The 17,574-nt window shown below is 42.9% G+C and overlaps 1 protein-coding gene across 1 annotated transcript in view; it reads left to right on the top strand.

The window, feature by feature from the left end:
* Positions 1 to 14,438, top strand: part of HSD17B2 (hydroxysteroid 17-beta dehydrogenase 2) — a 57,562-nt gene extending 43,124 nt beyond the window's left edge. The window contains exons 4-5 of the mRNA XM_070398506.1: positions 6,706 to 6,843; positions 13,995 to 14,438. Coding sequence (XP_070254607.1) covers positions 6,706 to 6,843; positions 13,995 to 14,356 — 500 coding nt within the window. The 3' untranslated portion in view covers positions 14,357 to 14,438. The remainder of the gene's footprint in view (positions 1 to 6,705; positions 6,844 to 13,994) is intronic.
* Positions 14,439 to 17,574: the final 3,136 nt, after the last annotated feature.

Genomic DNA, 17,574 nt, shown 5'->3' with positions numbered 1-17,574 from the left:
GGGAGAGGCTAATTTTCCCCGGGGGAAGGCTATATGATGCATTGTAGGAGGTGGTAACCCACTAGATCAGCGGTTCTCAACCTGTGGGTCACGACTCCTTTGGGGGTCGAACAACACTTTTACAGGGGTCGCCTAAGACTATCGGAAAACACATATATAATTACATATTGTTTTTGTAATTAATCACTATGCTTTAATTATGTTCAATTTGTAACAATGAAATTGGGGGTCACCACAACATGAGGAACTGTATTAAAGGGTTGCGGCATTAAGAAGGTTGAGAACCACTGCACTAGATGTAAGTAGCAGCCACCCTCAGCACTGACAAATCTTCAGAGATTGCCACATGCCCACTGGTAGGAGGGGGTCACGAAAAATCACCCCCAGTTGAGAACCTCTGATCTTGGCTGTAGATATAAATGCATTATGGATTCTGAGTGCTTACTTAGCATATTTACTGGTTAAAATGTATGAAAATTACACCAAAATAAATAGCCTTAGAGATTGTTACACGTCTATATATTATAGGTATCGGGCAGAGTTCAAGGTTCCAGCTTTGAGCCTGGTCTTAGTTAGTGCAGAGAAGTTGATTGTGGGGTCATTCGTGGATTTTTTCTTGCTGAGCTGGCTACTTTAAGGAAATCAGTGATCTGGCAATCATTCAGCCAGTCCCTCAGCTGCTCGGTGATGTGAGAGGAAGCCAAAGCTGAGGGTTGCTTTGCTGAAACTCTCATACAAAAGCCAGGGCTAGTGTAGGGCAAGAGGAAGAGAGAACAAAATTGAGTAAACTACCTCTGCGCTAAATTGTATTAGACCCTTGAGGTCCCAAAGTCACTTAATCCCAAGGTTTGCAGGATGCAGGTATTAATTCAGGGGTGGGCAAACTTTTTGACTCCAGGGCCACAATGGGTTCTTAAACTGGACCGAGGGCCAGAACAAAAGCATGGATGGAGTGTTTGTGTGAACTAATATAAATTCAAAGTAAACATCATTACATAAAAGGGTACGGTCTTTTTTTTTTTTTAGTTTTATTCATTTCAAACGGGCTGAATCCGGCCTGCGGGCCGTAGTTTGCCCACGGCTGTATTAATTCCTTTTCTATTTCAAGTACACTCTAGTCTGGGATTATCCAGCGGGTAAATGCTGGAGTCAGAATTGGAACCTGGTCTGTTTGTTTTACTATAAATTCTGTGTTCCTCTCACTTTTCCAGACTATCAAACAAGGACATACCAGGTAAACGGGGCAAAAAAATCACAGACCCTAACTTTTAGTGCTTAAAGAATGATTAGGAGGTGTTAGCAATATAGGGTTGCCTGTCTCTTACATCAAAGCTTCTCAAATATGCATGTGTGTAGTGATCACCTGGGGATCTTTGTTAAAATGAAGATTTTGACTGGTAGATCTGAAGAGGGTAGGGCTAAGATTCTACATTTCTATGGAGCGTCCCCCAAAAATGTATACACACACTTTGAATAATTATAAAGGCAGTGTTTATTAAAATAACATTTCATTTTCAAAACTGAGCTATCAGCTGTTCAAGTGTGTATACATTTTGGGGGACACTGTATAATAGTTCCTAAGTAAATGCTACTGTCCTTAGGCAGCTTTTGCATTAGAATCACCAGGAGGGCTACTTAAAAACAGGAAATCAAAACTACAATGAGGTTACATTTCACACCCACTAGAATGGCTATAATAAAAAAAAAACAGAACACTGCCCTGGAGGGATGGCTCAGTTGGTTGGAGCATTGTCCAGTGCATCAAAAGGTTGGAGGTTCAATTCCTGGTCAGGGCCCATATGGGAGGTAATTGATCTATGTTTCTGTTTCTCTCTCTCTCTCTCTCTCTCTCTACCTCTCCCTCACTTTCTAAAAACTAAAAAAATCAATGGAAAAAATATCCTCGAGTGAGGATTAACAACAACAAATTGCACAGAACTATAAACACAGACATAAATGAGCACAGAGATAAATGGTGAAAACTGAATAAGCTCTGTGCATTGTACCAATGTCAGTTACATGGTTTTGATATCATACTATAGTTATGCAAGACACTATCATTAGAGGAAGCTGGGTTAGGGGTAAACAGGACTATCAGGTACATTTTCTTTGCAACTTCCTATGAATCTGTAATTATTTCCAAACAAAAAGTAAAAAAAAAATACTCCCTTTCAGACATGCTTAAGGAGGGAGAATTACCTAGCTCCCAGGTAGATCTTTGGATGTACAAAGGTCATAAGGTCTCCTAACATTTTGGTAAATAAAACTAAAATTTTGCATTGAAGTTTGGCATGGGAGGCCAAAAAATGAAGACCTGGCTCATTTGAAATTTTAAAAGATAAGATAAGCCTCCTTGGACAAGCTGAGAATAAGAAGCTAGGGAAATTCCTTGACAAGTGGAATAAGGGAAACTGAGCCAAAAGAATTAGACAAGGCCAAACAATTTGAGCAATTTACAGCCAGCTAATCAATCACAAGGTTTTATCTTCCCTAACCAAGGACACTTAGGAGCAAATGGTTTACACTTTCCAGACTGTTCCAAGGCAGATCAGCCACGGTCCCAGTCCCTCTTCAATAACGTTCTTTACAAATAAAACTAACCAGAAAATAACCCTGGTTCCTTTATACACTTGTCTCGATGAATCAACATATTGAAGGACACATCAGAAAAGCTAATGAATATTCAGTTAAGACCCTCTCCTGAGGGGTGGGTGGAAGTGGAAGAGGGAATAGAGGGGATAAATGGTGATGGGAAAGAAAATAAAGAAGAAAAAAAGACCCTCTTATGAGACCTCCCCTAGGATTCCAGTCACCAAGGAAAGATAAAAAAGCCTCAAGACAAAGGATCCACAATGTGCTCTTGCTAGAGCATGCCCATGCCTTGTATCTTTGCTTATTTTCTCCTAAACTCTAAGGTTACCATGCAGTACAGCAGGCCCTTGAATAATGTTGTTCCATTCAACTAGTTTCATTATAATGGTGATAAGATACTGTAGGGACTTAACTCATGTTCATGTCAATTAGCCTATAGTAAAATTAGTTTCATTATACCTCTTTTCCTTAAAGTTGCAGACCTTTCAATGATGTTAGTAAGGACATTCTGTATATTACATTCCCAAATTTTATGTATGTTACAAGACTTGCAACCAGGGGAGCAGTTGGCAGTGGCAGCTCAACCCAGGCTTACCTCTGAACCTTTTCTCTGACTTTCTCTCTCGTGTTGCTTATTCTACCTTAAGTCCTGCCTTTGTTTCGCTGTCTCCAGCTTTAATAAATACACTTTCAAAAATCACCTGGAATGGTATTCTTTCCTGCATAGTCAATAACCCACACACTACTGGTAGGCCCTAGGGCCCAGGGGTCCTCAAACTTTTTAAACAGGGGTCCAGTTCACAGTCCCTCAGACCGTTGGAGGGCCGGACTATAGTTTAAAAAAAACTATGAACAAATTCCTATGCACACTGCACATATCTTATTTTGAAGTAAAAAAACAAAATGGGAACAAATACAATATTTGTATTTGCATGTGGCCCGCGGGCCGTAGTTTGAGAACCCCTGCTAGGCAGACCTGCTCCTGGCCTAGACCCATCTGGTAATGGGGTCTGGTAACAAAGCTAGAGCTTTAGAAACATCTTCCAAGGCTGCAAACAAATTTATTTTTTAATCCTCACCTGAGGACACGCATAGAGAGAGGAATGGAGGAAGGGAGACAGAGAGAGAGAGAGAGAGAGAGAGAGCCAGCTGGGGATTAAACCCAAAACTCAGGTATGTGCCCTGATCAGGAATTGAACTAGCAATCTTCTGGTGTGTGGAATGATGCCCAACCAACTGAGCCACACCAGCAGGGCCAGATGTGTTTTTTACAAATTTAAAGCAATACTCTCTGCCAGCAAAAAATATGACCCCTTTTACTGAAATACTTGCCTTATTGTGGGGTTCTGGAATCAAACCCACAATATCGCTGAGATATGCCTGTATTTCCCAAAAGGAAATTATATGAGCCAGACCAAAGTTTTAATAATAATGTAAGAAAAATAATGATAATTAACATTCATTATTCTAGGTTTTTCTACTTCAATGCCTATGCTCTTCCCCACCCCAACCCCACATTTTATTGAGGTATAATTCACATGTAACATTGTATTAAAGTGTACAACATAATTATTTGATATATGTATATATTATAAAATGATTACCACAATTAGATTAGCTAGCAACCATCACCTCACACAATTATAAATTTTTTTCTTGTGATGAGAACATTTTAAAGCTTTATTTTCAGCACCCTTTAAGTATACAATACAGTATTAACTATGGTTACCATGCAGTACAGCAGGCCCTTGAATAATGTTGTTCCATTCAACTAGTTTCATTATAATGGTGATAAGATGCTGTAGGGACTTAACTCATGTTCATGTCAATTAGCCTATAGTAAAATTAGTTTCATTATACCTCTTTTCCTTAAAGTTGCAGACCTTTCAATGATGTTAGTAAGGACATTCTGTATATTACATTCCCAAATTTTATGTATGTTATAACTGGAAGTTTATACCTCTTGACCACCTTCACCCATTTTGCCCACCTCCCACTACCCACCTCTGGAAACCATCAATTTGTTCTCTGTATCTATGAGTTTGGTTTTTTTAGATTCCACATATGAGTGAGGTCATACAGTATTTGTCTTTCTCTGCCTGACTTATGTAACTTAGTATAATGTACTCAAAACCCTCAAGGTTCATTCATGTTGTTGCAAATGACAGGATTTCCTTTTTGTTTAATGACTACATAATATTCCTTTGCATATATTAAACCACATTTTCTTTATCCACTTATCTGTTGATGAATAGTTTGGTTGTTTCCATGTCTTCGCTATTGTAAATAATGCTGCAATGAACATGGGGGTGCAGACACTATGCTCTTTTTTTTTTTTCATTGAGATCATTGTACATTTACTTAAGTTGTAAGGAAGAGTATAAGAAATCTTATGTACCATTTACCCAGGTTCCTCTAATGCAGTGGTTCTCAACCTGTGGTTCGCGACCCCTTTGGCGGTTGAACGACTCTTTCACAGGGGTCACCTAAGACCATCCTGCATATCAGATATTTACATTACAATTCATAACAGTAGCAACATTACAGTTATGAAGTAGCAATGAAAATAATTTTATGGTTGGGTCACAGCATGAGGAACTGTATTTAAAGGGCCAGAAGGTTGAGAACCACTGCTCTAATGGTAAAATTTTGCAAAATTATCTATATAATAAAAGCCTAAGTGACCATTATGGTGGAACGACCAGACAACTGGTCACTATGATGCACACTGACCACCAGGGGGCAGACGCTCAATGCAGGAGCTGCCCCCTGGTGGTCAGTGTGCTCAGCCAGAAGCCGGGCTCACAGCTGGCAAGTACAGCGGTAGTAGCGGAGGCCTCTCCCACCTCCACGGCAGCTCTAAGGAGCAGCGAGCTGAGTGGGAAGGAGCAGCGAGCAGGTGGGCGGTAAGGAGTGAGGGGTCCCGGACTATGAGAGGGATGTCTGACTGCTGGCTTGGGTCTGCTCCCCATCCCAGACTGCGAGAGGGTGCAGGCCAGGTTGAGGAACCACCCCCCCACCTCCAGTGCATGAATTTCATGCACTGGGCCTCTAGTAGTGCAATATTATAACCAGCATATCCGCTAATTTTATTCATTTTTTTTCCAGTTTTACTTATACTCATGTGTATATTTGGTTTCATACATTTTACCATCTCATATTTTAAAGTGCATTGTGTGAATATTTTCAGATTAAGGCTAGATAGTTTAATTCAAAGTATGGTTTCATTAAGTGACTGGGAATGGCCAATGTCTTTACTAAGACTGCCATTAAAGAAACCAGTTCACAGTCATTGCAGTCATGCTTTCCCTATATGAAGAAATGAGCTCAGTGTTTTGTGGGGGCCTAGGAAGGAGCTAAAAGCCTATTTAGAAACAAGAGTTTGTTCTACCAACTACAGACTTAAGGGAATGAATGACTTAAGTATCCCTTAATAAATGATCCTTAATAAATGTTAGATATGGGCATGCGACATATTTTGTAGTCTCAAATGCTCCTGCTAAAAACTAACTTTTGGATAGAGGTAGGATTCAGGCAAGACAGCTCAGGGATAAGACGATGTTCTTCCATGGATAAAGTATGTCCAACTGAAAGAAATCACTTGCAAAATTCTAAAGCTAAGAGAACAAAGACAAGCACATGTGCAAAACTAGTCTCATGTTTGGTTTGGTGAGAATTACCAAGGCTTGGAAAACTGGTGAAACTGGGAAGCATGGAAAGGTAAGATCCTCCTCCCAACCCTAGCTAGTTGTATAAATGTCCTAAGGATTACAGGCAGAGCAAAATACCCATGAAGTCATCTCTGGCATTTGCTGAAAATGTCTATGGTCTCTTGAAGCAAGGTGGTTGCTTTAAAAAAAATTTAAAATTGAGATATAATTGATATACAATAAACTGCTCATATTTAAAGTACACAATTTGATAAATTTAGACATATGTATGTACTCAGGAAACCATCACCACACAATCAAGATAGTGAGCATGTCCATCATCCCCCAAAACTTCCTTCTTCCCCTTTCTACTCCCTCCCCGGTCCCATGGCAGATAACACTTAGTGGATCATAAAATGAAAACATCAGCCTTGTTTATTTTTTCCTTCCATTATTTCCATAGGAGGGGTCCCACTGTTCAAGATGGCGGCCTATGGCTCATCCAAGGCAGCTCTGACCATGTTTTCGGCAGTCATGAGACAAGAGCTTTCCAAATGGGAAGTTAAAGTCTCTAGCATCCAGCCTGGAGGCTTCAAAACAAGTAGGTATCTGAGCCTAAGAGACTTGCAATGTTCGTCCTGGGAAGGATGCTAAAGGTCCTCTGTTCTGCTCAGACTGAATGCCTCAGAAGTCAACTAAAGAGGGGTTGGGATGGATGGGCCTCTTTTAAGAATAGAGGGGCAAGTGCTAGGTTCTTTTTTCCAATCTATGGTTGCTCCCCTGCATTCTTCCACGAAGGAATTATGTTTTGATGTCATATTTTATAAACACCACCTCCTCCCCTCTGACCCACTTGTTTTCTACCCTGGGAGGAGATGGCCATCCTCCCCTCTCTCCTTCCAGAATTTCTGAACTCTGGGCAGATGCAGACCACCGCCGTGGCTCAGTGCTTAGTTCTGAGGCATCAAACATTTAATCTTTAAAAAGCCCGTCTAATAAAAGACCATAAAATGGGAAGGATTGCTAAATTACTAAAGAACAAACCCAAAGGTTTTAATGTTAACCAGGAGGATCATGACTGAGTGAAAGGCCTCTTTTGGGAGGGAGATGGGAGAGAAAGAGGCCTGGGCCACCCACAGTGAAAGAGTAGATCAGGGCTGTATGAATGAAGGAAAGATAAGGATTGAAAGGATTTTCCACGCTGGGGACTCCCTGGGTGGAGAGGAGAAATGAATGGGTCAAAGATAATGCCAAATGCGACAGTCTGAGAGACTGGTATAGAAGACATGACACCAAGAGAAGAAAGTTGACTGACAGCAAGTGTAAGGGGTAAATGATGAAATTTGACTTTGAACCTGACAGGAGGGACGAAGGTTTGGTGACACAGACAAAGGAAACTTCCAACACAGAGAGAAAACCTCCAGTTAAGCTACAGTTTCAAGGATTCCCCGAAATTGTTATGGCTAACATTTTGGGGGAGCTGTTCTTCTCAGAAAGTAGCCACGTTCTACATATTCTTTCCTGATGTTGTTGATCTTATTCATTTTTTAATTGATAAATATATCATACACACATAGTTTAACAATTTATTATAAAAACTCATGTCCTTAACACCCAGATAAAAAAATAAAACATTTCCAGCCCCCAGAAGCCCCTATATGATCCTCTCCGGTCATACCCTTCTCCCATTCCCAAAACATGCCCACTCTCTTACTTTTTGAATTTTTGTTGTTGTTTTTCTTTACAATGATATATCCATACATGCATCCCCAAATAACAAAGTTTGGCTATACTCATTCCGGAACTTTGAAAGGAATCAGCATGTTTATATTCTATTGTGTCTGGCTTCTTTCACTCAATGTTGTTTCCACAATTCATCCAAGTTGTGTGTAGCTGTGGTTCATTCATTTTCATTGCTATATAGTATCCTGTGAATATGCCACAATTTTTCTATAGTTGATGGGATATTTGGGTCACTTTGGACAATTATGAAGAATTCTTCCATGAACCTTCTGTCACATATACTGTGGTGTATGTGTACATGATTTTTTCCTACGACACATACCCAGGAGTGGAATGACCAGATCATAGAGTTTAATTATCTTCATCTTTACTGGATAATACCAAACTGTTTTCTAAAATATTGTTTCAATTTATAGCCTCACCCTTCCCATATAAGTCTTTTTTTAAAAAATATATTTTATTGATTTTCTACAGAGAAGAAGGGAGAGGGATAGAGAGCCAGAAACATTGATGAGATAGATCAGCTGCCTCCTGCTCGCCCCCCAGTGGGGACGTGCCCGAAACCAAGGTACATGCCCTTGACCGGAATCGAACCCGGGACCCCTGAGTCCGCAGGCCGATGCTCTATCCACTGAGCCAAACCGGTTCGGCCCCATATAAGTCTTGTATGTCTTAGTCTGCATCATAGTTCTGAGGGACAGGTTTAATTGACCTAATTCTCCAGGTGAGGACACTGAAGTGAGGTGGGTAATATACACCCAGTATGGGTGTGTGGCACACCATGAAGGTGGGGAATTTGAAACCAGATCCTTAGGTGTAGTGCTGGATTCTTTCTTTCCTACTGGACTGCCCTCAGTTTAAAGCTGTTATTTGATGGGCTCTCTGAAGGCAGGAGGCTAGACAATGGAGGGCTGAGGACTCAAGGTGAAGAATAATGCTTGAAGGAGGGGACAGGGCAAGAATAAGAATCTTGGGACACAAGGAGCTTCTGAAGACATTCAAGGAGACACACCAAATTTTTTTAGTGTCCTGCAATAAAAACAGCTAAAACATATTGCATGCTTAGCCGGTTTTAAGCAGTTGGCATGCACAATTTCACTTAATTCTATGAAGCAAGCATTGTAATGATCACATTTTATAGGGAGAAAACTGAGACTCAGAGAATTTAAGGAATTTCCCAAGCCACAGAGCTGATATGAGGCAATATGAGGCAGAGATGGGTTTTGGATCCAGATAGTTTTAACAATTTCATTGTGTGTAGCCCAAAGTGGCAGGGGATGGGTGAGTGGGTGTCAAAAGTGGCAGATGAAGATTGATAAAGGGCTGGTGGCTTTGACACCAATAAAGAGAGCTTTGGGGAATCAAAATAGAGTACCCACAAGAGTGGTTAGAAAGTCCATGAGGTATTTAAAAAGAAAGTAGAAAGGGAAAGGAATCCCCTACCAGTGGTTCTCAACCTTCTGGCCCTTTAAATACAGTTCCTCATGTTGTGACCCAACCATAAAATTATTTTCGTTGCTACTTCATAACTGTAATGTTGCTACTGTTAGGATCAATATCTGATATGCAGGATGGTCTTAGGCGACCCCTGTGAAAGGGTCGTTTGACCCCCAAAGGGGTCGCGACCCACAGGTTGAGAACCGCTGCCCTAGCCTGTGAAAGCAGAGACTGGGGGGACGTAGCTGGAGGAACAATAGTTCACTCAAACATGTTTTTCATGACTCAGAAACCTCCAGAATAATTGTCAGGGTAATCATTTCTTTAAATACTGCATGTGCCTTCATAAAAAGAAATGAGCAATTGAAACCCCGTTTACATTCCCATGAGTGTAATTGGATTTCACTGGCTTACATTTCAGAGTGAGGCTCCCCACACAGTCCTGGTACTGGGGAGTCAACCAAGCTCGAAAACAAAGGCTCATCCCCACAGCAATCCCCGGGCAATCACATACTTTGCAGGAGGGAGCATGAATTGCTGCAATCTTTCTGGAAAAATGTCTAGCAATAGCAATTAAAATTCAAAATACATGTGCCTTTTGACCGGGGACCACACTTTGGGGACTGTAATCTACAGAAGTAAAAGCTGAAATACAAAAGGATATAATATGCAAGGCAATTTATGGCAGAGCCGCCTAAAATGGTGAAACCTAGGAAGGACTTTGATCGAGATGTGGAAAATTCTGCTGCTCTGGTTTCAATCTATAGCCATTGATCAGAAGGCAGATTTGTGATTTATTACTAAGCAAAAGCAAGCAAACAAACATGAAAACAAATTCCTTTTTGTTTTTTGTTTATTCCTGGTAAAACAGAATTCACTCAAAGCCTTTTACATATATACTAGAGGCCCGATGCACGAAATGAAATTCATGCACAAGGTGCTCGGGCGGGGGGGGGGGGGGGGGGGGGGTGTGGTCCCTCAGCCCAGCCTGCACCCTCTCCAATCCGGGACCCCTACACCTTTTTGTTATCTAGCTAACCTCTTCACATTTAAAAAAATTAACTGAAATACCACCTACTCTAGGAAATCCTCTTCGAACAAATCTCTTTACAATCTGTATTAAGTATTTTCATAGTATACCATTCTTTTTCTTTAGCACCAACTTAGAGTGGATGCAATCTGCTTCTCATTCTTGCCTCTGAATTCTTTCTTGCCTCTGAATTCACTCTTGTAACAGCGAAGCTTATCCAATTTACATTTGCCCTTCAAGGGCTTATATTTCGTTCAGTTTCTAGTTGGCTCCCTGCTTTTTTTAAAAGCAATAAATTTGGACTGTGATAGTAAACCTCACTTGTAATCAAGCCTGCAGGTCTCCATATCTGAATATTTCTATAATACCTATCACTTTAGCATAGCAGAGATGGTGTTCAATTATAGAAAATAACAATAAATGATCATTTGATCTTCTAGTAATATTTTATAGCAAGATGTATTATTCTAGTAATTTAACTATTACAAAACTGGGCATACAGAAATAAATCACATTGAACAATAAAGAATGTCTCAAATATCAAAGCATAGTACACTTAGGGCCTCCCGTGTTCTGTGCCTCAAATATCATAGCACAGTACACAGTTCACATGGAACTCAGCTTCCTTTAAAATAGGAAAGGATGCCATACTCATGAAGCAGCTACTTCCACACATATGTTTTTTAATTTAATTCATAGCACATACTCTGTACTAATTGTTGGAAAATCACCCTAGCAATTGCCTCTGTCCCTCTCTGTATTGTTGCCTTATATTCTGATGTCACTACAGCGCTTTCATCATCCACTCGCTCTAATAAGATTGTGAATTACTTAAGGGCAGAGATCACGACTGGAGCTTGTGTTTCTCTGTCATGGTGCCTAGATAAATACTCAAATGCCATCCAGTCCAAATGACTGTGATGAGAGAGGCCCACCGGATCAGTTGCTGGAGACTCTGATTTTTATTTAAGGGGCCTCACTTGTTCTGCGCCTTTACAGAGGGGTGAGTAGGGGCTGAGGGAATTTGGGGAAACCCAGACAGAATTCTCCTCCTGCAAGATTTTGCTAAGCCGGCGCCCGGGACCACTGGGTATTTGTCCAATTAAAACCCGGACACACAGCAATAACAAAGGCACGGGTGGACCTGGGGTGGTGCTCCTGACTCTGGGGAGAGGGAGACTTCCCGGGACTCGGGAAACTACTATCAACCAAAAGATCAGAGAAGCACAGAAGATGATTCAAAAACACGAAAGATAACGCTGGCGATTCCTTCAGTCTCTGGGGTAAAAACAAACCAAAACAAAACCCTGACTTGTACACACACGCGGGGGAAAAAACGTCGCTCCAGGGAAGAGCGATTCAGACTCAGGCCGGAGGGCTGCGGGCTCAGGCCCCGAGGCCGCACCACCTGCTCAGGCTCTGCGCCCGGCTGACGCGGAGCGGCCCGAAGCTGGGCTGCGGGCGTGGGGGCCGCACGCAAAGGCCGCGCCTCGAGCAGAGCCCTTTCTTCCTGCACAGCGGACATGGCGGAGCGCTCCAGGGCTCCGGGGCTGCAGTGCGCACGGTGGGGCCGGGCGAGGCCAGCGCCCTTGCCGCCCTCTCCTCCCGCCGCCGACCACCTCAGGCCCGCGGCCTCCCTCCAGGCCGCCCGCCTTCCCCCTTCTCCTCGCTGGCAGGGCGGCCCCTCACTTACCGGCAGCCGGCGAGGGCGCGGCTCCTGCAGGTCCCCGAACAGGTCCATGGCGGAGGCTGATCAGCCGAGTGGCTTCTTCGCCCGCGGTCTGGGCCGCACCTGGAGCAGAGCCCTTTCTTCCTAAGCAGCGAACATGGCCCAGGGCTCCGGGGATGCAGTGCCCACACCGGGGGCCGGGCTCGAGGCCAGCGCGCTTGCCTGCCCTCTCCTCCCGCCGAACCTCAGGTGCAGCGGCCTCCAGGCCGCCACCAGCCCGCCCGCCTGCCCCTTCTGGCTGGCACGGCGGCCCCTCACCTACAGGCAGCCAGCAAGCGCTCTGCTCGGGCAGGTCCCGGGACAGGTCCATGGTGGAGGCTTCGCCCAGGGCCACCGGGCACTTCTTCCCTGACCCGCTTTGTCCGGAAGGACTTCCGGACGGTCACCCGGAATACATCCGGTCTAATTAGCATACTACCCTTTTATTAGTATAGAAGATGTTTGTATGAACAAGGGGGAAATGTAGAAAGATACACAAAAATTATAGGTTGCCTCAGGAGTTTAACTTTATAAGCATGTATATAAACCTCCTTACCCAAGGCTATTTTTTCCATTGACCCTTAGGGAGAGAAAGAGAAACATCCCCATGAGAGAGACACATCAATTGGTTGCCTCCCACATGAGCCCTGACAGGGGCCAGGGATCAAACCTGCAAATGAGGTACCTGCCCTTGGCCAGGAATTGAACCTGCAACCCTTAAGTCCACCGGCCAGTGCTCCAACCACTGAGTCAAACTGGCCAGAGCTATATACACATTTTATATGTAATACATACTATAGTGTGTACATTATATATTTTTTCTTTTAAAAAAAAAATCCTCACTTGAAATTTTTTCCATTGATTTCTAGAGAGAGTGGAAGAGCGGATAAAAGAGAGGGAGGAGGGGGGGGGAGAGAGAGAGAGAAACAAATTGATTGGTTGCCTCCCCAATGGGTCCCTGCCAGGGCTGGGGAACCTGCAATAGAGGTAATTGCCCCGGGAATCGAACCTGAGACCATTTGGTCTGCAAGCTGATGCTCTAACCACTTAGCTAACCGGCCAGGTCTGTACATTATAGTGTAGGTTGTATATAATACTCAGGAAAAGGTATGTACTGAACTGTTTGTGACAGCACAATTTCTAAGCGCTTCAAATTGAAAACAGCTCAGATACCCATCACAATATAATGGATATAAGCAATTTATGGCATGTATATACAATGGAAAATTATGCAGCTATGAGAATGACCACATAGTATCATGGATGAACCTCTCCTTATATAATTGATTCCACTTATATAATGTCCAAAGCCAGGCACTCTATTCTGTTCATTGGGACAGTGGCTCTTGGGAAGAGGGCTAAGAGTGGGGGCTTGAGGGTGGTTTGTCCTTTTCTCTTTTTTATTAATATATTTATTTATTTCAGAGAGAGAAAGAGAGAGGGAGAGAGAGATTGAAACATCAATGATGAGAGAGAATCATTGATTGGCTGCCTCCTGCATGCCTCCTACGGGGATGGAGCCCGAAACCCAGGCATGTGCCCTTGACTGGAATTGGATACGGGACTCTTCAGCCAAACCAGATAGGGCGGTTTGTCCTTTACTTGATCTGGTTGCTGGTTATACAGGCTATTCAGTTTGTGAAAACCCTGTCATCTGTGCAGTTTTCTGTAAAAAAATTATATAATAAATATTATAAATTACATATTTGAAAAGGTGTTTGGGAATGCTGGTCCTTCTCAACAGAAGCCAATTCACAAGGGCCCGCTTGCCCTTAGGGGCCATACCTGTTCTAGTCCTGCAGCATCTGAGCCTCCCTTTCCTCTGGCATCTCAGATATCACAGGCACGAGTGAAATGCAGATCAAGCTGGAGAAAGACATCCTGGACCACCTCACCCCTGACGTGCGGGAGGAATACGGCCAGGACTATATCCTTGCGCAAAAGAATGTTTTCAACGCAGTCTCTACTTACGCCAGCTCTGACGTGTCCCCTGTGCTCCAGGACATCCAGCACGCCATCTCTGCTAAGAGCCCCTTCACCTTTTACACACCGGGGTCAGGGGCTTACTTGTGGTTATGCTTAGTTTCTTTTAGCCCCACTGGCATATTTGATTATTTTAACAAAAAATTTAATTACTTGAATAATGGTACACCTAGAATACTAAGCATGCCTAACTGGAAGAATAAGGCCATGTAGGCAAATATGTGAAAAATGTTGTCATCCTGGAGTGAAAGAGAAGCCAGAGTTTCCCATTAAAGTTGTGGTTTCCTATCTTGCATTTCCTGTGAACTCTGTTGGGTGAATGGGACCAATGTACTGGTGAGAAGGCTGGAGGGTAGAAAGGACCACCATGAAGAGTACTGATTGAGTGCCAACTCTGCACCAGATACATTCCAGATATTCTCTCATCTAGTTCTCATCAGAGAACCGAGGTAGGTATCTTCACCCCTATGTAATGGGTAAGAAAATTAAGGATCAGGAAGGTTAAGTTCCTAGTTCATTGTCATACAGCTATCAAAAGGCAGAGCTAGAATTGAAATCCAGATTGGACTACACAGTCTGCCAGAAGAGAAGGAAGTGAAGAGACATGATGATTTTTTTAAAAAGGGGGCGGGTGTGGGGCGTGGCTATAGGGTTAAGCCTCCGACTGACCTGTTGGCAAAGTCACAAACAAGTCCCAGCTTAGAGGGCACAGTCCTCTTAGCATAATTAGTCTTGCCCTTATGAGGCTCCCTAGATCTTATTTGGGAAGCTAATGGGCTCACAGAGGTGCAGGAAGTGGCCCAAACACGTGAAACTCACAAGAACAGTGTAACTATGGTCAAAACAAGTGAAACTCACAAGAACAGTGTAACTATGGTAACCACTACCTTGTTTACCTCTGACTATAAAATAAAGGCTCAGCTTGCCTCTGGATCTTGCTCTGTGGCCTCAGCCTGGCACAGGGATGATCCACCGAGACTAAAGAGAGCTATGCTGATCATCTGAACGCTGTCTCCGTGTAAACATTCTTCGCCGACTCCATCCACACCTTTGGGAACCCCTCGCCCGCTGGGGCTGGACCCCAGCATATGGATCTTTCTCTGTGGCCTCAGCCAGGCATCTGACGCCCGAATAGGCCGAACAGGGTTCCCCTAGGTAAGCCCCTCTCCCCATTGAGAACCCCCACACTCAGGATGGATAGGACTCCACCAGGATGCTGCAGACCCCCCTATAGAGGATAAGTAGGGTAAGAAGGTGGATAGTACAGAACTTAGATTGAGAAGATGTGCCATACTGAGTCTAAAGAAAAAAGACTCTGTATTGATCTTTTAACACATATGCTTGCTAGCAGAGGAGTTAAGGTTACTCCCAGTCAGACGGAATGTTTTATACAAGAAGTATGTCCATGCTTTTCTGAGGAAGGAAAGGTGCCGGAAACATAAATGTAGAGGCATGGGAGAAGGTAGGCCCAAGGAGCCTTATCCTTAACCCCACTGCAGCCTTTCTACCCCGGGAAAGTGCAGGATTGGCAAGCTCTCCCTGGGGTGATAGATCAGGACTCAGGTAATAGCGGAAAGCGCCAATTCTACTCTTAAAATGGATATAAGAGAGCATTTAGGGTTTATTTAAATTATCCAGGTAATCAGGATAATTTCCCCATCTTAAAATCTTTAATTTAATCACATCAGCAAAATCCCTTTTACTGTGTGAGCCAATACCTTTTCTTTAAACTATTTTAAATTGGGCTTCAATCTTTTGCAATAGAGTTAATTCCTGAAAAATACACACTCTAGGGAAGGGTTCAATGAAGAATAAGGAATAAAATAAATGCTTGACAGAAAAAAAAATAGGCAAGACAGCAATGTCCTAGGGGAGAAAGTAAGAGACCAAAGGAAAAAAGGATATTAAGGTGGGAAGGTGGGTGATGTTATTATTCACTAACCCTCTTTTATAGAAAAACATTTTTTTTTCAATTGCAATTTCTTTGGGGACTTTATCTCCAAAGCCTGTAAGCATGGCTCTTCTGAAACAAGGTGAAACAAAATCCTTAATGAGCTCAGGGTGGAAACCAAATATTTCAGCTGATCTCTGGCAATTCTAGATTTTTGGAATCATGCTTGGCGAGAATATCATCTACAGGGGTGGGCAAACTTTTTGACTCGAGGGCCACAATGGGTTCTTAACTGGACCAGAGGGCCGGAACAAAAGCATGGATGGAGTGTTTGTGTGAACTAATATAAATTCAAAGTAAACATCATTACATAAAAGGGTACGGTCTTTTTTTTTTTTTTTTTTAGTTTTATTCATTTCAAACGGGCCGGATCCGGCCCGCGGGCTGTAGTTTGCCCACGGCTGAAGCATGATAAAATACTTAGTCTTGAATCATCAAAAAAACTTCTACCACATTGCAAAACATGGAAATGACTAAAGAGAGAATCCCAGCCATGAAAAACAGGAAGATCAATAAGCAAATTGAAGGCTTTATCCTAAGCTATTTGTTCTTCTCAGGTTATTCTATCTGTGTGAGCGTATTCTGGTCAGCAGGTAATTGCCCAGGGGATTTTACCACAGAGATAGTTTTGTTTAGCTTCACTTTCTGTTCTTCCTCCTATTTTGACAATAGGTAATTATTCACTGCTGGATGTAATGGAACCTCTGTCTTTCGCATTGCCCTGTGCTCTCTCTCCTGATCACCCAAGATGAACTGATTCTACATAGAGAAGGTATTAACTCGAAACGTGCCATTTTTTTTTTTAATTTAGGTATGATTTTTAGGCAAGACAAATATTTGTGCAAGAAATTGTCATTGAGGAACACAAAACTCACAATTTTATCTCGAGTACCCATGGGGAATAGCAAAACAGAAATGAAAAATCAGAAGAGGGGTAGGCCAATACATGGCACTGGCATTGTAATGCTGGGTTTGGTAGGCAGGTTTGGGGGGCTGTGTTCAGTATCCACTTACCTTCCTATGTGGAAGTCATTCCCCAGAGTGTGAGAGATCTTGGTGGAAAGCAGTGCTTTTCCTCTAACTACAGAAGCCAGAGGTCTAAATCCTGCCTCTTTCAGTATTTTAGTCTCTAGAATTTGGGCATCACAAACAAATGTATGACCTTCCTAGGATATGGAATGTCAACTGAAGGATATGAAGAATACTGGTGGCAGTCTCCCATGAATAGAATAGTAGTTGTTGTATTTCCTCTTTCTTGGAGACACTTGGTCCCAACAACCCAATTTTTCAAGCCTGATCTTGTAGCCTTGCCTTGATTATGTGAATCATATATCCTATATAATAAAGAGTTAATATGTAATCACACCAGATGGCGGAATGACCTTCTGGAACGACTTTCTGGAACGACCAGTGGAGGGGGGCGGGGTAGGGCCTGGGTCACGAGGCAGCCGGGGCTGCTAGGGTCAAGCCCCTTGCATGA

The sequence above is a fragment of the Myotis yumanensis genome, unplaced genomic scaffold (assembly GCF_028538775.1).
Source record: "Myotis yumanensis isolate MYYU_CA2020_CCGP unplaced genomic scaffold, mMyoYum1.0.hap1 SCAF_18, whole genome shotgun sequence".
NCBI lineage: Eukaryota > Metazoa > Chordata > Mammalia > Chiroptera > Vespertilionidae > Myotis > Myotis yumanensis.
The sequence above is the reverse complement of the archived record's forward strand: the minus strand, read 5'-3'. Positions and strand labels throughout refer to the sequence as shown.